This window comes from Lathyrus oleraceus, chromosome 6, assembly GCF_024323335.1.
Source record: "Lathyrus oleraceus cultivar Zhongwan6 chromosome 6, CAAS_Psat_ZW6_1.0, whole genome shotgun sequence".
NCBI classification, from domain to species: domain Eukaryota; kingdom Viridiplantae; phylum Streptophyta; class Magnoliopsida; order Fabales; family Fabaceae; genus Lathyrus; species Lathyrus oleraceus.
The window spans coordinates 258,172,741-258,195,050 of record NC_066584.1 but is presented as its reverse complement, the minus strand read 5'-3'; the positions used below and the strand labels follow the sequence as shown (position 1 = coordinate 258,195,050).

The 22,310-nt window shown below is 34.2% G+C and overlaps 1 protein-coding gene across 6 annotated transcripts; it reads right to left on the bottom strand.

Moving 5' to 3' along the window:
• Window positions 1-1,200: 1,200 nt before the first annotated feature.
• Window positions 1,201-18,696, bottom strand: LOC127098599 (nucleolin 1). Of its 6 annotated transcripts, none has more exons than XM_051037220.1 (20): window positions 18,460-18,696; window positions 18,323-18,356; window positions 18,085-18,212; window positions 17,645-17,749; window positions 16,900-16,974; window positions 16,615-16,706; window positions 16,424-16,541; window positions 13,529-13,617; window positions 13,076-13,145; window positions 12,747-12,838; window positions 12,544-12,661; window positions 11,498-11,586; window positions 10,670-10,766; window positions 10,451-10,516; window positions 10,279-10,370; window positions 10,117-10,204; window positions 4,037-4,125; window positions 2,087-2,177; window positions 1,881-1,972; window positions 1,201-1,707 (listed from the first exon to the last, which is right to left on the bottom strand). In XM_051037220.1, exons 1-20 carry the CDS (start codon window positions 18,481-18,483, stop codon window positions 1,470-1,472), a joined length of 1,887 nt encoding a protein of 628 aa, XP_050893177.1. In that variant the 5' UTR covers window positions 18,484-18,696; the 3' UTR covers window positions 1,201-1,469. The 6 variants fall into 6 exon arrangements, with proteins under 6 accessions (XP_050893177.1, XP_050893178.1, XP_050893179.1 ...); XM_051037221.1 differs by having other exon boundaries at window positions 2,087-2,174; window positions 18,460-18,675; XM_051037222.1 differs by having other exon boundaries at window positions 10,454-10,516; window positions 18,460-18,675.
• Between the last annotated feature and the right edge of the window lie 3,614 nt (window positions 18,697-22,310).

The following is a 22,310-nucleotide window of genomic DNA, read 5'->3' as shown; positions in this document are numbered from 1 at the left end:
GTTGCAAACTTAAAATCAAACATAAATTAGTGTATATCCAGCAACAGGAAAAAAAAAAGGCAACATATGATCTCTTTTTCTCGTAAGTATCATAAAAGAGTTCTCTTGAAATAATTTATGTTAAATTTATGCAATTAAATATCTAATTATTCACTCTTTTATAATAATTGTCACGATAACCAAAAATAAATAAATAAAAACTTTTTGTTTCAGTTGCAATATATTTAAATTAATATTCCAATTATATCAATATTAAAAATAAATAAATAAAAACAAATTAAATAAACACATAAATTAAACATCAACCCAAGAACATTTAGATAAGATGGTAAGGAATTTCTTTCAATTTAATCGGAAATCCTAGCCGTATTAAATACTCTTGAAAAGAGTTTTGTCACCCATTCTAGTCTTGTCCAGTATTCAATTTCTATAAAAATAATAAAAAAGAAGTATCAATTATTCACTTTTTTATAATAAGTGTTACAATAACAAAAAGGAATTTGTTTTTTAAAAAAAACTTTTAGTTTCTTGTAATTTATGTAAATTATTATTCTAATTGTATTTATTGTAATAAAAATAGGAGATTTTTTCATGTACTCTATATATTACTAGGACACAACGTGAAAATACAAAAATGCTCCTTGATTTTGGAAATGCAACTCCAGATGCACCCCAATCTCATACAATCTAGACCAACTCTGAATCACACCCTAAAAGTGACTTCTTTTTATCTCCTCCGGAGATGTATCTCTAAAATATCGCCATAGATGTATCTCCGTAACATGTTGAAATACAGAAACAGGAATAGAAAACTAAAAAATTGTATTTTGACAAAATAAAATTATCATTCATAACATAAAATTACATAAGTGATGTTGACATAAAAACGAATATTACATTTCAATATCCAGGTGGACGCTTCAACTTCTTCACAATATCTTCGATCGGTTTTGAAATCGTCACTTACACCTCGATCAAAACTTTTGTTTCGAAACAGAAAAATGTATTCTACATTACCCTTACATTTGCATCCCTCTTGAACCGAAAGTCTTGTCGATGCAACCTCCCGTCTGGTATTTAAATTGCTCTCAGCTTCCTTCTTAATTTCTCATAAGTTTGTCTTTATTGATGGTGAAAGATAAATATTCTCATGTGTCAAATGAGATAAATATTATAGAACAGAAAAGATAAAATAGAAAGTTCATCAACAATAAAATTCACATTCACATTTAATATAAGTTACCAAATTGTTAGTGAGTAACATAATCAATCTATGCACTTCTTCTCTACGCAAAACTGATTATGGCTCCATAATAATAAGCCACAAATGTAAACCAAATTACACTATAGTACAAAATCGCAATAAATATTACCATTGCATACTACCAGAGACTCAAAAAAGTACATGGAAGATGGTAAAAACTTGAGCAACTTCTGCAAGTCATCTTCAGCAAAACTTGTATTTCTCCCTAATAGTGCCTCCCAGCACCATGACTTCTCCCCCAACCCGCTCCACCCCCATAGTCTCCTCCATCCCTTCCACCACCACCGTGATAGTTATCTCTGCCACCACTTATACCCTGATTATCACGTCTATGCTTTGGCTTTGCTTTTACAACTGACAACCAAAAATCGCCAATTGCAGTTTGATCAAGTTGCAGTGCCTTCTTATAGCCATCAATATCCTTGAAGTCCAAATGAGCAAACCTGCAAATTTTGCAATTTGAGATTGGAATGCAATATACACTATCTATTATTTTGAGAGATTTCGTGCAGGCCACTTATCAATAGCCATTGAAAAAGAAAATGGAGTTCGGATATCCAGGATATCCAAAATACGCAAGAGTGCATCACAACTTCCAGTAGAACAATAGCCATACCCCTTAATAGTACCAGAATCATGAAATCTCGGTAATGAGATCCTTGTAATCTCTCCACAAGGACTGAAATGATTCTTCAGGCTAGCTTTTATCTGAAAGGCCAAAGCAGGTAATAATTACAGACTGATACAATGTAAATATGCAATGCAAGAGATCAAGGCAATCTATTATGCAACCAAATAATGAGAAGAAAAGAATATTACTACCTTCTCTTCGGCAATGGAAGTATCAAATCCGATCACAAATACAGTTAAAGGCTGAAAAGTTTCGCACTTCGAGAATGGGATGCTCACGCTGCTTATCAAGGAAACATGAAAGATATATCAATATAAGAAAAGATATTCAAATGAATCATCAGAAGAGATTAACTACTTGTTTGCTTGTGACAGAAAAAAATGTTTTTTAATTGAAAACATGAAAAGATTGTCGATAAAATACAACACCAAAAGAAAAGTTATTCAATAAGAATAGTGGCGCAATAGCACTATTGCATAGCAGAATTTTAACAATCGTTATTTTCTGCTATCTACAATCTACATCATCACTCTTAAGATTGACTAAGATTATATTTCTTGTATAAAAGAGAGAACACAGTGCAAATACATGAGGCTTAACCTACTCAATCGGTATTAATGAATAGAGTCAATTAAAAAGGGATAGTATCTAAACAAATAGTACTATATCCCAAAACTCCTCCTCAAGGTGGAGAATATACATCATATACATCCAACTTGTCACATATGTAAATTGACCCTCAGAATTGACTGTGTTATAATGACCTTGGAGAGAATCCTTTCCCTAATGAATCAACCATCAACTTCAATATGCACTGTCCTTTTGTGAAAATTGGATAAAAGGAGAGGTGCAAGGCTGACTAGTGTTAACATAGAGTTCCATAGGACCAACCATACAATTGTAGTTCTAGCAATAAATGTTTCAACCACAAATGTTCCCATGTGGCATTAGCTAGCCCGATACTTGAGTTATATACTAAACCAGCAATATCAGTTTATTTTTTGCTCTTCCATGTAATCAGACTTCCACCCATGATTATGCAGCAACCAGAAGTAGACCTCCTAGCACTCGTATCTTTTGCCCAATTGGCATCTGTATACTTAACATACAAGTGCGACCCCTATTTCTAAAAACAAGCCCCTTACAAAGTGACATTTTCATATACTTAGAAATCGAACAATTGCATTCCCATGACTATAACAAGGAGAGCTAAGGAACTTACTTCACTGACTAGAAAAGATATGTTTGGTCTGGTCATGATAAGATAATTTAATTTTCATATTCATCATCAGTATCTACCTGGATCAAGATAGGGCTCCCCCCTTGATCAGGAATGACCTTAACATTAGGATTCATAGGGTGTCAACTTGTTCACAATCTATATAACATGTCTCCTCTTAAATATTAAGAGCATACTCTCCCTCTGAGAATTAACAACACCCAACTTCAAGTTTTAAACAAGTTGTTTCAATACCTTGATACCCTTTTAATCATCAATTGTAATCACAATGACATCAACATAAACTACTAGGAATATTTACTAGATGATGAGTATTTGAGAAAAACGAAGTGATCAGAATCACAACAGAACACCCCAAAGTGTTACTAAACTCTGCTGACATACTTGAGGAGATTGTTTCATACCATAAAGACTCATGCAATTTGCATATCAAACTATGCCCTCTGAGTAACAAATCCATGAGGTCGCTCAACCTAAATCCCTGATATAAGGGTTAATATTTCATTGCAACCATCATTATAAAACTGACTTACTAAGTGGGAGGTTACACTCTTTATAATCTCATTTCAGTCCTTATCTCTTTTCAATGTGGGACCTGTGTCTTTTCTAAAACACCTCCGCTTACTTAGCACAATCAGATTGTGATATCATCTTATGATTGAACAGTAGTGTTTTTCTTGTATAAAAGAGAGGAGACACACACATATGCAGCTTAACCTACACAATCCCTAACATTTGGGATTAGAATAAATTTAAAATAATAATAATAATAATAATAATAATAATAAATAAATAAATAGTATATAAACAATACTACAATACTGCAACAATTATAAAAGCTTTTTTTTCAAAACTTGTCCAAATGCATCATAATTCCTAACAAAAAGTGTACAACAACTACCTTCTATTGGGGAAACATTCACCCTCTGCTGGAGCCATACCAACTTTGATGGGATGGTTTGTCAATCTTGTGTAATCCAACTCAAGAGCCTGTGATAAGAAAAGCGAATTGGTTATTAGCCTAATTTGACTTTGCATGACAAATTGAATTCAATGTGATAAGCAATATGCATTGGCTTTGCATGACAAAATGAATTCAATGTGAGAAGCAATGTGCATGCAAGAGTATAAAAACTATATCAGAGAACCCTAAGCATACCAAATGTCAACCCTCCATCACATAAAAATTAATCACTATGGAACATCATAGGGTTGAAAGATGCATGTAGAGATAGGCGCCAAGAGAAGAAAGGCTTTGTTGTTATTGTATTATGCACATATAAAGAGGTCAGCTTTAGGATACATGACCACACTGTAGGGTAAGAAGCCATATACAATTTGCATATAAGAACCAATTAAAACAACTTACCATAGCATGACTTAAAACATTAAGCATGAACTCATATATGTTAACACTTGATCATTCCTCGTACGACCATTTACAAATCACATGTTACACTCAGAACTGAGGATAGAAAACTATATCTTCTTGTGCTGTACTATTCCTCTTATTCTCCTTTTTATAGCGTTAATACAATCTGTAACTTTTATATAGGTAGACTATTTAATCAATACATAATTACAGAATAATGTACAATAATATAGAATCTACAGGTTTAAATGGCAATCAAATGTGTGCAAATCTGCTGGTTTAAATGACAACAAATATGCACTAATAAATAATATTTTGCCATTCAATTCTATTGGCATCCCCCTCAAATTGATGATGGTAAATCTACAAGCACCAATTTGATGACTAGGAAATGATGGCGCTGATGTGTCATGGATTTTGTAAGCATGTCAGCAAGTTGAACAAATGTAGAGACGTGAGGCAAAGTGATCATTTTGCGGTATAAGTTTCTCTGATTGAATGATAATCGACTTCTATGTGCTTCGTTCTTTCGTTGTATACAGGATTTGCTGCAATTCGTTTGGCACTTGTGTTATCAGCATGTAACGGAGTTGGTTGTGTTTGTGAATAACAAGTCCTGAAAGAAGACCCTGTAACCAAATAATCTCAAAGCATGTTGCAAACATGGACCGATATTCTGCTTCAATAGAAGATTCTGACACTAATTCTTGTTTCTTGCATTTCAGGGAGATAGGCGCATCTCCTAAAAGTATACACCAACCAGTAGTAGTAGACTTCCTCGTGTCTGGACATCTCCTAAAAATAGTATGCTTGAAGTTGTATTGCTGCACCGGTAGGAAAGAAAATTTCTCTTCTGGAAGTGGCTAGTAGATATCTATTGATCTATTGTACTGCAGAAAGATGCAAGTGTCTAGGATTTTGCATGAATTTACTAGCTGTGTGAACAGCAAATGAGATATCAGGTCATGTGATAGTTAGGAAGATAAGACTTCCAACCAACTTTCGGTTAAAAATTGGGTCTTGTAGGAGTTCCTCTTCATCCCTCTGAAGCTTTACATTAACCTCCATGGGAGTGTCAAGTGGAATTACATCGCTGAGACCGCCTAGTTGAATAAGAATGAGTATACTTGTGTTGAGTAACAAAGATGCCTTTTGTTGGAATTGTACTTCTAATCCCAAGAAATAACTAAATTGTCCAAGATCTTTCATGTGAAAATTTGTATGCAACAATTGTTTAATTGTAGTGACACCCTCTTTGATCTAAGCCGGTGATGACAATGTCGTCCACATAAACAAATATCATAATTCCTTTTGATTTTTGGAGAAAGAGAGATGGATCATAGCTGCTTTGGAGAAAGGGAAAAGCCAAGTAGTGTTGTTCTAAACTTTTCAAACCACACTTTTGGTACTTGTTTTAATCTATACAAGAACGCTTAAATTTTCAAACAATATTAGGTGACGAGGGCATACCAGTAGGAAACTTGATGTAAACTTCTTTGAGGTCACCATGGAGGAAAGCATTTTTAATTGTGAACTTGTGATGCAACAATGGCAAGAATAGTTCTCAATAGTCATTTTGTCCATAGATGCAAATATCTCCTCATAGTCTAAACAAAATTCTTGCTTATTACCAAGAACAACCAATTTAGCCTTGAAGCGATCTATTGATCCATACGAAACTTTTTATTGAACACAAATTTACTATCGCGAGGCATAATAGACGAAGGGACATTGCACAATGTCCCATGTTTGGATTTCCTCGAGGGCTAAAAGTTCAACTTCTATAGCATTCTGCTAACATTTATGCTTCATAGCATGTTTATATGAAGAAGGAATAGGAATAGGTGTTAAAGTTGTTGGCAAAGATAAAGGATCAGAAAAACCATACTTATCTAGTGGTTTATGAATGCGAGTATTGCATTTTAAGGAGGATGTTATGGCTGAAATGTCGGATCAACAACCAGAAAATGATCGGGAAGCGGTGATGGTACAGCTAAAATGAGGGACTTAGAGAACAAGAGATTTGAAAACGTATGGAACAAGGGATCGAGAACAAGAAAACTCGGGTTAGATCAAAACCTAAAGTAATACCATATTAAACTCGGAACTGAGGATGGAAAAATGTACTTTCTTCTGCTCTACTATTCTCCTTTTTATAGTGTTAATACACTATGTAATTTCTATATACTCTAGACTACTTAATCAATACATCATTACAGAATAATGTTGAATTTACTAGTTTAAATGGCAATCAAAAATGTGTGTAATTTTGTTGGTTTAAATGCTACCAAATCATTACTAATAAATAATATTGTCATTCAATTCTATTGACATCACAAGCATCAAAATATTTTAAAACCATGAAAATCCCTTTTTCCTTTGCATTGTTATGCATTAATGCTTTAACATGACATATAACCACATCCATGATGCCAATCCAAGATTCGATTCCAATGATAGGAATATACTCGAACAAAACCATGTTCTGATACCATACCTTACATCAATAATAATAATAATAAAGCCCTAACCACAACTAAATTTGAATATGTACCTTTCTAAAAAAAACTAGGAATGAGAAAGACATTTCAAGTCAACATATTCAAATTTAAACCTGATGAACTATATGAGAAAAATATAGCTTTGAAAGTGTAGGTAATTGTTTTGAATAAGAAAAGAAAAATGACAGAGAGTGCAAAAAAAATTGTTGCAAAGTTTATTTTTATTTAATGAGAACTAATGTTTAAATACAAAGAAAAATAATAACTTAATGAAAAATAGTGCTCCATGATTCTAGCGACCACTATTAAGTGGAAAACAAATATGAAACTAACTAGTAAGCTGAAAAATAGGAAATTAACTTGTCCACTAACAATAAAATAATAGATATTCTGCCCTGATTTATTCAAACTAAAAATGCAGCATCCAAAGCACATTTCAACACTCGCCCTTCCCTTGGAGGTTGCAAATTCCTAGCTTTTTCCTTAAAAATTTAAACCTGCTAAGTGGAAGCGACTTCGTACATATGAGCAGCTTGATCTTCTGTTTTACAATAAACCAAACTTACATCGTCATTTTCTTGCACTTCTCTTAAATAAAATAACTTGACATTAAAGTGTTTGGTCTTCCCATGAAAGATTTAATGAGATTGAAATAGTTGCTTCATTATCAACAAAAATCTATGTACTTTGCTCTTGCTTCTGGCCCAAATCTGCTAAGATATTCCTTAACCAAATAACTTGTTTTACTGTTGTTGTCGACTTCTGTTGATTGAGCTACAACTTCTTGCTTCTTTGAAGACCAAGAGAAAGCACTTGAACCTATGTTGAAACAAAATACCATGAAATACTCTTCGTAACATCCCAGCTACCTGCCCAATCACTTTTTGACTAGCCAATTAATTTTGAAGTCTTTGACCCTATTTTGGACTCTATAATGGACAGTTCCTTTAATGTGTCTTACAACTCTTTGATGCCTTCAAGTACAATTCACTGACACAATGCATGAATCTTGACATCAAATTCAATGAGAATAAGATGTCGAGCCTTGTGGATGTAAGATACATTAGACCCAATCAAGCTTCTAAAATGAGCTTCGTCAACTTTGCCGACCCCATCCTCCTTGATTAACTTCTCCTTTTGATTCATAGGTGTTCATTGTTTTGCATTCATCAAACTTAATTTATTTTAAAATCTCTGTTGCATATTTTTTCTGCCAAATAAAAACCTCATTCTTCTCAACATGCAAAGATCATCAATATGCAAAGTGATGAAAATAATAGTATGGGTGTTCATGGGTACGGGTCGACCCACAAACCCGCTAACCCAAATCGAACCAACCCATAAATTACTCAAATCCATTTATTTACAAGTATACACATAACAATCTGTATAGTTTTTATTCAGGTATCGGATTTGAGTTTTGCAACCCGCAGATCCGTTGACCCAATCCATTAACGTGACTTTAGTAATTTTTTATTATTTTTATTACTGTTTTAAATAAAAATTTAAAATTAATATCTCACTAATAACCATAATTTATCCAAAAAAAAATTATAGTTCCACCAATAATACTACTAGACCAATGAATTTGCGTAATTCTAAGATTGAATATTATTTTTTATTTTCTTTTGTATCATTTTCAACTTACGTATTTTATGTAAATGTCTTATTGAATTTTATACTATTATCAAGTGTTATGCCGTGTTGATGAATTTTATTAGGTATTATATGATGTATTTCATCGAATTTTAGTGTTATAAATGAGTATGATTGTATATTAAATTATATTACAATTTTTTTAAACGGACAAAAAGAATTAAAAAAAAATTATTTGAAACACAACCCGCAAATCCAACCCAACCTATATAAATGAACAGATCAGTTCGGGTCAGTTTTGACAATGAAATTGCGGGTCGGACGAAAAACTCGACCCATTAATGTTTGAATGGATTAGGTAACGGGTTAGGTCAAACTCTATCCAACCCAACTCGTGTACACCCCTAGAAAATATCAACCCCAATATAATTGACATAAAGTGTAACTTCAAATAGGCTCTTGACTGGTAAAGCACCTTCAACCATATCATCTTGCCTCATAAGCCTTCGTTGCTCTTGGGCTTCCAAGGCATGTATTACTTGTGTTAAAAATGATCTTACAAAGACCCTTTGTGTTCTCTAGAGGCTAGAGATGTCTATCTTTCCGATACTATAACCAAAAAAAAAATTCTACAATTCTAGAATCAGCAAAGTTAGTACCGAATAATTTAACTTTATTTGCAATGGAGAGTAATTTGTCCGTGTATTCTTTGATAGTCTTAGAATCTTTCAATCTTTGCAATTCAAATTCTCTCAGCAAATTCAGCACATACATGCTTCAAAGTCTCTCATCAAATTCAGTACTTGCATGCTTCAAATTCTCTCATCCCGACATATTCTTCCTTCAAATAGTCTTAAATTGCTTTTGGTGTTTGAGGGTCATGATTCTAATGAAAACTGTTTCTGAAACACTAGAAAAAAGACATGATCTTGCCCTTGCCTTCCTTGTTTTTTCTCCTTGTGACATTTTATCTGAGCCATAATAGGATTATTCTGCAGCAGAGGAACTTCATAATCCTTTTCTACGGCTTCCCAAAGGTCGTCCTAAAGATCATAGTTGTCCCCATCAAAGAGAGGAGGAGCAACTTTTGAAAAACTTGAATTTGTATCCATTTAAACAAGTCCCTCAAGATGCCAGCTCTGATACCAATTATAGGTTTTTGTTTTGAATAAAAAAAGAAAAAAGGCCGAGAAGGAGCGTGCATAAAGTATTGTTGCAAACCTTATTTTTATTTAATGATAAACTATTGTTTGAATACAAAAAAACAATAACTTAATGGGAAATATTACTCCATTATTCTAGCAACCAAAACAAATAGGAAACTAACTAGTAAGCTGAAAATAGGAAACTTGTCCACTAACAATAAAATAATAGATACTCTATCGTGATCTTATTTAAACTAAAAAATGCAGCATCCAAAGGCACGTTTCAACGGAAAGATACAACTAACCGCAGAATGCTATTAGCAGTCCTAAAATGATTTGCACAGACTACACAAGGTCAAGGGCTTGCCTTTTCTGCTGCTTCTGTATTTGCAAACTCCACATCCACATGGAGACGGACATCAACAACTTCTCCACAATCTTTGAAAATATTTTCACTGAAAACATTTGTAACTAGACAAATTAAAACTGATACTAATCAACAAGAACCAGAAAGAAAATGAATACATACATTTCAGCCCGTTCCACATCGAATGACAAGTTTCTAACACATACTGTTTTGGATGCAGCATTTTTCTCTTTTTGTATAGCTGGGGTTTCAGGCTGCAAAATTCAAGAAATAAAAAATTATATCACTGATTTGATATTTTACATTGCAGAAAGAGAGGTAATTGGTCAATTACAACTTTATTCTCAGCAGGGGCAGCATCAAACATCTCTACATCCTTAACCTCCTTAGCACAACTCAACTATAATCCAATAAAGAAGTGAACTCGTCAGCACAGCATCATTGGCAAGTAGATAATATACAGATATTATACAGAAAAAAATACAAAAGAGAGACTCGCCCAATCTTGTACAGAAGCTGGTGCAACAAACTAATATTATAAAGAAAAAATTACCTTGCCCTCCGGAAGAGATGTATCAATACACTTCACAGGTACAGTTTGAGACTGTAATCTTTCATCCTTATGCAATGAGCTGCTCCAGGCCCAGCTGCTTAAATTATTAAAGAAAGAGAAATAGGAAGATGTTGGCATAAGGGAAGATATTTAAAGAAGATGTTGGCATAAGGAAAGATATTGAAAGAAAGATGTTGGCATAATGGAAGATATTGAAAGAAAATGTTGGCATAAGGGAAGATATTGAAATGAATCAGTAGAAGATAGTAAAGGCTCTTTTGAATATTCTTGAAAAAATTCCATAAAAATCAAAAGATATGTATATAAAGATTTTACAATTAGCTAAGTTTCTAAATAAAATACAAATACTAGAGAAAAAGTAGTTTTTGTTTATCAAAAAACAACTATATTAAAAAAGGCTATCTCATCATACAAGTGTTTTAACGAGAGATAAGAGAGTTTAAAAAAATATTTTTATGTAATTTAAAAAAAATATTTTTATGTAATTTTAAAAAAATACTTAATGTAGAAAAAAATTATTTAAGAGAGATATTCATAATAAAAAATTGTGAAATTTTAAAAATAAAATAAGTTACTTTAAAAAATTAATTAAAATATTTAAATTAATTTTATAGATGGATGGATATCCAACAACTGAAAATATGTTAATGAACGTATTGGATGGATTGTATTTTTGTAAAGAAAAGTTTTAGTGGGTTGTAAATATATTATAGAGTGTTTTTGATCCATTTATTAGAATCCAAATCCATCCATTTTGCCATCCCGGATAGACACACACTGAGTAAAAAAGACTACATAAATAATTACCTTCCATTGGGGGCATATTTACCCCTTTCCGAAGCTAAACCAACAAACATGAGACGGTTAAAAACTACTTTCCTGTTGAACGCGAGAGCCTACAATTGGAAAAGAAAATTGATTCTCAACTCAAAAAGTCTTTGAATAGAATAAAAATTTAACAAGCTTAAGCATAGAATAGATGATACAAAAGGCATAGCAATACAAGAAAGAACACCCCACACACACACAGATATACATAGACCTGAAACTTAGGCAGAAAATAGTTTAGAAATGGGAAAGCATGGTGGTGGTTTCACCGGAAAAGGTTGTCGGAAAATTCTCTAGCAACGGTCGGTGGCAGGAAAAATCCTATGGAGCTACGAAAAAGAACACAGTGGAGGAGAGAAAATTTAAATTTTTGTAAGCTAATTATTAGAGTTCCTTCATACTTAGCAGAACTCAGCTGCAGAATAATAATGAAATAGGTCAGAGGATGGTAAAGCTCTGATACCACGTTAAAGTTATGAGACTAAAGATAAAAGAAGAAGTATAATTATCATATCATATAATATGATATCATAAACTTGATAGTAACTTGGCACTGATTTGAGACAAAAAACTAACACAAATCCCTTTCGTTACCCTATACAAGACTCCTAATCTTAAATAAAAAAGAGAAATCGATCAAATCATAATGATGCCTGAGTAATAGGGAAATTAGTCTTAAGAGATACTCTAAAGATCAGAAACTGATCCTTCGAGATAATTTAAATGATTAGCGTCAAGTAATATGAAAGATATTATATCCATGGGGATTTTGTCTAAGGACAAAACCGTGATAGCTTTACACAAGACCCAAAGCAGACAGTATTTCAAAAAATACTGTGTCATGGACTTAAGGTCGGAAAAGCAGCCAAATGAAATTAAAAAATTCCATAAAAAAATTTAGGAAGGAAAAGAAGTATTGAAATAAAATCAAACTGCTAAAATTTTAAACCAAGTATATATGAAAAGTATATGCCATTATTGCTTTTGGGCAGTTCTAAAATCAATTGCACGGTTACAAGTCTTACCTTTTGTGCTGCTTCCGCTGTTGCAAACTGAATATGCCCATGGCCTTTAAAATTTCCTTCGCGGTCTGTATGGAGACGAACATCAACAATTTCTCCACAATCTTTGAAAAGGTTTTCCCTGAACAGTATTAAAATGAAAATAATGAAACAGAAAATAATTCATTAGCACCAGCACAAAAAGATTTTTAAAAAAGCATACATACATATCAGCTCGTTCCACGGTGTATGACAAGTTTCTGACATATATGGTCTTTGATGCACCGATTGTTTCATTTGGTGTAGCTGAGTTTTGAGGCTGCAAAGTCCCAGAGAGCAACTAACAACTGATTAGCAAATTGAAATTGCATGAAGAAAGGATATTGGTCATTTACTACTCTCATTCTACGGAAGCAGCGTCAAACATCTTCATGCAAATGTAATATTTACTGATAAAAACACTAATGAACCATGAAAATATAAAATAAGGAAATGTTATGTTATGCAATCTTGTGAAAGAATATGCAATAAATCAATGTGATTGAGAAAAAATCACCTTGTTTTCTACAAGAGATGCGTCAAAACCCTTTACAGTGTGAGACTGAAGATCTCCACCCGTATGTGAGCTGCTCAAGTTGATAAAATTATTAGTAAGGAAATTGGAAGATGCTGCATAAGGCAAGATATTAAAGTGAATCATAGACCACATTTGGAGCTTGTCTGTTCCTGCTTTGAAAATTTCCATTTTAATTTCAATTTTCAAAGCAAATGCATTACATCGAAGAAAGGATCGGACTGCACAGGTCTATTGTAGAGAGTTTTAGCATACATTTGTAATGGTCTAATAGACTGAAAAGCATGTTTCTTAATTAAAAAACATGTACCAAAAAAACTTTATGCCAATTAATTAAAAATCAAAAACATAACCTTAAAAGGAGTTTTTAGTTCTTAAACAGCTATATCATTATAAAATCAAGCTTTTACTCAAAGCTTAATTAAACACAATTACCTTCTATATGGGGGATATTCACTCTTTTCTAGAGCTATGTCAACTTTGATGCGGCGATTCAATAGTTCTGTATTATTCAATTTCAGAGCCTATGATTGAAAAAAAGCAAAAAAAAAAAAAATATTCTCAACTCAATATGTCTTCGCATAGAGAAATACTACAACAAACATATCCATAGATGATGCAAGAGCTAATCAAAACAAGCAATATATGGGCGTATAAAAGAAAACCCAAAAATATAAATGTCAAAAACGCCTACTAAGAGAAAACCCAGACATATAAATGTTATGCAAAGACGTTGGGTTGAATGATGCATATAGCCAACGGCACCTACTAACACTTGGTGATTATTGTATTATGGTATGACAACATTTGTTGAATCAAAATAAAAAATACATAACATTATATTACTTAGTAATTGTTGAAATACAAGAGACTAAGAGACATTTGAATAAACCATGTGTTTTGAAAAGCATTACGGAGATTCTATTATAGAGAGAGAGAGATTATAACTATTACATGATATAGTCGATGTCGAACTATTCGATATACAAATATTCTTAATACTATATTTACAAATATCAACAATCCCCCTCAAGCTTGAGCATATAAGTCAAATGCACCAAGCTTGCATACAAGTCAAATGTACCAAGCTTGTTACATATATAATTAGTTATGGGGCTTCGCAGAGATTTTGTAAACAGGTCTGCCAATTGATCATTAGAGTTGACAAAGTTTGTGACAATGTCACCTGATTCGATTTTCTCTCAGACAAAGTGACAGTCTATCTCAATATGTTTGGTCCTCTCATGGAAGATTGGATTTGAAGCAATGTGCAATGCGGCTTGATTATCACAAGTAAGTGTCATTGGTCTTGCTTCTTCAATTTGGAGTTCCTTGAACAACTGTTTTAACCAAATAAGTTCACATGTTGCCATTGTCATGGCTCTATACTCTGCCTCGACGCTTGATCTTGCAACTACGTTTTGTTTCTTACTTTTCCAGGATATAAGTTTTCCTCCAGCAAGTACACAATACCCAGTGGTGGATCGTCTATCAATTGGTGACCCTGCCCAATCAACATCGGAGTATCCAACTATCTGAGTATGTCCTTTATTTTCATACACTAGACTTTTTTCTGGAGCACGTTTGATGTATCTCAGAATCCGGATAACAGCATCCATGTGTTCCTGACAATGGGAGTTTAAGAATTGACTTACCACACTAACTGCAAAAGAAATGTCTGGACGAGTGACTGTGAGATAATTCAATTTTCCAACCAATCTTCTATACCTTCCTGAGTCAGATAGAGGCTCCCCCTGATTGGGTAGTAGTTTGACACCTGGATCCATAGGAGTATTAAGAGCACACATTTCATCAATCATTGTTTGCCTCCACTCGGGGTGAGATGATGCTTCACCTGGAGTATTAGGAATAGAAACAGAAGACAAAGAAGACAAACAAGTATACTGCAAAGGGGAAAGACGATGATAACATAAATCAATATAATGTGGAGAAGGATTTCGTGTTTGACGTATACCTTTTCGAAGGGCAATCGGAAGATCGGACTCAGGTTGCAGGATCAGATCCGGTGATGGCGGAGGCGTCGGAGGAAAGTCTGCAATGACCTCAGGGACAGGGACGACAGGCGTTGGGTGACGACACTGATATGTTTGAAGTGGTCGAGAAATGGGTGGGTCAGGAGCCCTAGACTAATGGGCGATAATGGTAGGCGGGACATTAATAACTGCCGAAAAAGGTGTGGGAGTACTTTCTTGAATGGGTTCTGGACTGGACTCGAAATATGGAACTGACTCGAAGAAGGTAACATCGGCCGATACTAGGTATCGTTGTAGAGTATGTGAATAACAACGATAACCTTTTTGGGATCAATGGTAACTAAGAAAGACACACTTTAGTGATCGAGCTGAGAGTTTATCAAGACCAGGAGAGAGAATGTGTACAAAACATGTGGACCCGAAGATTCGGGGAGGAATTGGGTGAAGTGGGGAATTGGGAAAAAGGATTGAATGAGGGATTTTATTGTTAAGGACAGATGAGGACATGCGATTTATAAGGTAACACATCATTAGCACAGCATCCCCCCAAAACCGAAGTGGAACATTACCATGGTGAAGTAAGGTCCGAGTGATTTCTACAAGATGCCGAATTTTGCGTTTGGCTACCCCATTTTGTTGAGGTGTGTGAGGGTAAGATATTTGATGGAGAATACCATTGCGTAACATAAAATTCTGAATATCGGTTTTATATGGTTGAGTTAGGTCCAACCACATTTCTTAATATGGTATCAGAGCCTCGTTTAAGATCCGATGGACCACCTACTATGGTTTATGTTATCGAGCCACCCACCATTTATTTCCACGCTCCAGATGTCCAGTCCTGGGCGTGAGGGGAGGTGTTAAGAATTCCACATCGGACAATATATGGCCTGAACATGTGTTTATAAGTGGGGACAGTCCTCACTTTACCAACCGGTTTTGTAGGGTTGAGTTAGGTCCAACCACGTTTCTTAATAGTAATAATACAAACAAGAATAATATTTACAAGATGTGCAACAATGTGTTTTAGTAAGATCATGAGAGATTTCCCCTTTTCAATTGCACAGTCAATCAATTATAATTATATAATTAGTCATAAGCACAGGAGTCAAAATTTCCCATACTACTTAATTAGGTAATTACCATATTTACAATAATTATAACAATATCAATAAATTTCATTGGAATCCTAGGAATGAGAAAAATATTACAATAAACACAAATTGTTCAAATTTTACCCTACGTATATCTGAAAAGTATATAGCACTGTTGCTTCCAAAGGTAAAACTATCTCTGTAAAATGATTTGCAGAGATAACATATGGGCACAAACTTACTTTTTCTGCTGCTTCTGCTGTTCCAAACTCGACATATCCATAGCCTTTAAACCTCCCTTCGCAATCTGTCTTGAATCGAACATCAACAACTTCACCACAATCTTTGAAAATATCATCCCTGAATAATCTTGAAATTAGAAAAATAATCCAGAAAATAACCGGCAGGAAGTTGCGTGAAAAGTAATACATACATATCCGCCCGCTCCACACTATATGACAAGTTTTTAACAATTATTGTCTTCGGTGCAGCATGCTTTTCGTTTAGTCTGGCTGGAGTTTCGTGCTGCAAAAATTGCAGGAAATAACATCACATAACTAATTTGGAGATTTACATTGCAGGAAGAAAAATGTTGGTCAACTACAACTTTTGTTTCAATGGAGGCAGCATCAAACATTTCATACATCCCCTAACTTCTTCCATGTCTGCAATTCCTATATAAGCATAAAAAAAGAAAGTTGCATTATGAAATGTGTACCCTTTCCTGAGGTGTTATGGAGACTTGTCCCTCTATTTCTTCCTCGTTGTACTCAGGATTCTGCAAATCTTCGGGCTGCAATTAAAACAAAGGAGCCAAGATAGTAAAAGTTCTGCTAAGAACAACTATATGCACTTCCTCATTGTTCAAAACACTAACTTATTTAACATTGTGGCACTTTTCATCATTATGAAATCTACAAGTATCAGTAGAAGTATCCATTTTTAACAGTTTTTAAATCACATTTTTCAGCATCAGAAGCATCATTGAACTTCAAAAGAAAAAGTAAGATTGAACTGCAAATAAAAGATAAGAACAAATAACAAAATTCTATACACCAAAAATTCCATCTTTATTTTTTTGCGCCTTTTCATCCCTTAGTTCAAAGCCATCACCCTTACAACAAATAACAAAAACAAACACTAACTTTGCCAAATGCCAACCCTCACCAAATAATAGATCAGTCAGTAATTTTCAGTTAATATATAGCAAATCAATACTTTAAAACAAACTGTCTATCATCATATTAAACCCCACCGAAATGCCCGACCTACAACTGGATGTGTCTTGATGAATTCAGATTTTTTCAAGTAGCACAGAGTACCCTACTATTTTCTTCTAACTGAACTATACATGTACAGAAAAGAAATCATTGGTTTTCAAGCATTAACCAACGTTTCTTAATAATATACATATTATAGCACAAGAATCAACCACCAACAGCCGCCAATAACTCAGTACTTACATTATCCTCGTCAGGGCTTCCGTGAGAATCAGGATCTGAGATACCATCATCAGAAGATTTCAAAGATCCGCAACCAGTATCAGATTCAGTTTTAGCTTCAAGTTTCTGACCACAAGGCAAAAATAAATCATAACCAGAATCAATAAAACAATACTCCCTCCGTCCCACAATGAATGACCCATTTGAAATAAAAGAGTGTTCCAAAATGAATGACCTATTTCAATTTCCAAAGCATTTTTTCCAATGTTAACATCTAATTAATATTACTTCGGTGTGAAATGGTCAACTGGTTCAATCATTGTGGTGGAGGGGACGGAGGGAGTAGTAAAATAATCTAAAAAATTAAAATTTTATCACTATACATAATATTGGTATGATCCTAAAGCTTCTATAAATATTAATACATAAATTGAGAAGCTAAATACTCATGTTGAAAAAACCTTGTCATGTTCAGCATCATCTGAATTAGTTTCCTCCTTAACCTCTTGTTTTATAACAACCTCGTCTCTTTTCTGCTTCTTTGCAATCACTTCATTCTGATCTTCATCCTCATACTCCCTCTTGATTTCTATACAAATTTTAGTTTATGTTTAAATTAAACATAAACAGTACATAACCTTTCTCAAAAACCTATAACCAAATTGACAAAAGAAAGCAAATAAAAGAGGGGGAAATTACCAGATTTTGGTGGTGGAATTGCATTATCACAAACCTATAAAATAAAGAGAAATCGAGTTTAGATTAATTATACCAAGTAAGCAAGAAATCAAAAAATTGACAATGAAAACTGAAAGAAGTTAAGGAAAAAAACGGACTTTGGGTTCAGATTCGTTGACCATTGCGTTTTTAGTTTGGGGAATTGAAAGAGAGAAGAGAGATTTGGGGGTTGATCTAACCGTTAGGGTTAGGGATTTCCTAAAAGAACAAGTTGCGCCAATGCTACACTGTGTGTTTTTTCTTCTCTAGTTCACTGATTTTGCAAGTTGTGAAATTGGATATTCATCCTCTCAAGAAAACTAATATACAATTTTCTAAAATACTTGTCTTTGTTTAAAAAAATTAATCGTTCCAAAATATTTATCAGCTTAATTTTACTTTTTTATCGACTAATTAAAATTTTTAATTTCATATTAATATTAATTCAAAATACATTAATAGTTAATAAGGATAGTTTAGTAAAATTATTACTCTCATTTTTATTACTATATTTTTTTAATCTGCATGAAAATATCAAGTATGACAAGACAAAAAGAGACGGAAAAAGTTTTTTTTTTTTGTGATTTTTACTATTTTTTAGTGAAAATATATAAAATGTCTTTTGAGGAATAAAAATAAAAGAATATTGTATATGTATAGGAGGAAATTATAGGATTTTTTTTAAATAATCACTTTTTTCAATTAAAATTCTAAAATAACTATTTTTTCAAAATATTTATCAAAATAATCATTTTTCAAAAAACATATAACATAGGCGCCAGTTGCATTGGCGCATCCAATGAAACGTTATTCATTGGCGCCACATGCAATGGCGCGTGCATGTGGAGGCGCCACATGTGATGGCGCATGCATGTGTAGGTCGTATGGCGCATGCATAGTGCACTCTATATATGCATCAATGCATGTGGCTACTACTCCACCACTCCATCTATAAATACAGCATCACCCTCCCATAATTTTTCACACAACTTTTTACTCTTTCCTTCCATTTTCCTTAAATCTCCTTCAATTTTTTTTAAATGTCTGTATATTCATATTTGTGTCTTTATATTCACAAGAGAAATGTTGATTTAATCTTTTCAGCAGTGGAGCCTTCGATGAAGATCCGACTTTGGAATATATATATACGTTTGAACATCTTAACAGGACCTCGAACCGTTGGTTAGATGAAGACATTGTAGATGGTGAAAGGATCAGGAGAGTTCAATGGCTTGATATGGTGTTCAACCAAAATGGAGAAGTTCGTTTCGAGGTCAATGTTAAAACTGACAGAGACGTTCACATGATGATGTATACTTCTCACCAAAAAAATTAATGATTGTAATCGCATGGTTATGTTGTTTATGTGTTGTACTTGTTTGTGATGTTATTTATTTGTTGTAGTTTCTTATATTGTTGTTTAATTATTGTATTTGTTATGCTTATCATATGAAATGAACGTTGTTTTTAATATAAAGCAAAAGAGTTACAATTAAAAATATATTGTTGTGCTTGTTCCAACATTGGGACAGTTAGTACGATTATGACCAGGTTGGCGACATGAACTACATAATTTAACCATTTTGTTCGTCGTATCCATTTTGGTTCGAATACGGGTGTTGTTTGGGCGGTCTTTTTTCTTTCTGCGCATTATTTCATTGTGCCAGAGAATGTCTCCTTGATATGTAGGCCAGTAATCCTCTTTTGCTACCACCGAAAAGTTAATTTTGTAAACGTCAGATAGTAAGTTGGAAGGATCCTGTCGAACCTTTGAACATGCCACTATGACATTGGATCAGGGCATATGAAAAGGCTTAGAACTTTCCGCAGTCACAACACCGTCTATCTAGTTCCACTCGATAATGTCCCCTTGGTGTGCCTTCATTGTGATCCATTGACTCAACAACATTGTACAAACCTTTAGTACGGTCAAACACCGTGACCACATGTGTGTTAGCTTTGGCAGCCTCCTCTTTAATGAATTTCATTGAAGCATCACTGAAAAACTGCCCAGATTGTAACACTGAACTCCATTTGGAACGTCTGATCTCAAACAGCGCTCATAGTCTAAAATAGGTTGTTTGCACTAAAGCGGTTATAGATAGGTTCCGGATGCCTTTGAAGATAGAGTTCATTGATTCCACAAGATTTGTTGTCATGCGGCCCCATCGTTGATCGTTGTCGTATGTCATTATCCACTTCTCCAATGGAATATTGTCGATCCACCTTATTGCATATGCGTTTGACAATTTGATGTCTTCACGATAGTGTTTGAAAGAAGGTTTTGTTAATGCATACCCTGCGTTGACAACCTTCTTCCGCAATGTTTTGTCTTTGATCTCCCACGTGAAATTTTGAGCGACATGTCTAATGTGGTAGACATGCATCGAAGGAAGATCCTGCCATCAATTATCAATGTTTTTATAGGCAGTCCTTATTAAAGGGTGTCTGTCTGAGATCAAACATAAGTTAGGTTGCGGAGCAACGTGCAATCAGAGATTTTTTATTACTTACATTGTTTATTACTTGTTCTTATTTCCTAACAAAATGTCTAAAAGCTAAGGAAGTTGTCATCCTTTATATTAGATCTCTTGGATTTCAAGCAACGTCATGGGAAGCTCTTGTCTATATTATCTACTGAGGTGGTTGAAGGACTTCTGAGTGTTTTGGTTCAGTTTTATGACCCTCTCTACCGGTGTTTCATTTTTCCTGATTATCAGCTTGTACCTACATTATAGGAGTATGCCAATCTCTTGGAAATACTTGTATCTAACAAAGTACCTTTTAGTGAATTGGAAGAGATTCTCGAATCTCATATCATAGTTGAAGCTCTTCATATAAAGAAATTTGAGATTGATGCTCATTTGGTGAAGAAAGGAGGTACTCTTGGGTTGACTTATGAGTTCCTCATTGGTAAAGCTATTGTATTTGCTCAAGCCGATAGTATGGGTGTTTTCGAAGCCATATTTGTATTGCTCATCTATGGTCTGGCTTTCTTCCCTAACATTGACGATATGTTGATGTTAACGCCATTAGGATTTTCTTGATTGGGAATTATGTTCCTACTCTGTTGGGTGACATGTATTTCTCTTTGCATTTGAGAAATTCTAAAGGTGGTGAGACTATTGTGTGTTGTGTTCCTCTTTTGTACAAGTAGTTTATTTTGCGCATGCCTCAGACGTTTGCTTTCTTAGAGAACAAACAATGTCTACGATGGTCTCAAAGACTTATGTCACTCACTAATGATGATATTGTATGATATGATTATGCATCGAGTAGTATGGATATTATTGACAATTGTGGTGAGTTCTCTAATGTGCCTCTCATTGGTACATAAAGAGGAATCAACTACAACCCTGCTTTGGATCGTCGTCAACTTGGGTTCCCCTTGAGAGACAAACCTAATAACATTCAATTATAAGGTCTTTTCTATCAAGAGGGTAAAGATCTCAAACATTTAAAGTAGAGGATGATACATGTTTGGCATAAGGTGCATATAAAAGGAAGATCTGAGCTTGGTCCGTGTAACTGTGTAGATTTGGAAGCTTACACTATTTAGGTGAAGAAGAAAGCTTTGGAGTTGAAGATGTCATACGCCTGTGAAAGACCTATGTCTTTGGTTGTGGTTGAACCATCAACTCTCCCTAACCAAGATGAAGAGGATTTGGAAGACACACTCATCAAGATGAAGCAAGAGAAAGATATGTGGGAAGAGCAGTTCCATGCTTTGAGCCGAAAGCACGAGGAGTTGCAGCTTGAGTCGAAAGACAAGGATGCACTTATTGAGATTCTTAAAGACCGGGCAGTGAAGAGACAAAGAGAGCTAGAGGGTCTATCCACCTCTAGCATGCCTCATCCTTCTGGTGCTTAGAAGAAGATTGTTGATCAGCTTGTCCTTGAAAAGGCTCAGATGAAGACGTCCATTGAGTCCGAGATTCACCGCATCCGAAGGAAGTATGCACCCGCAGTC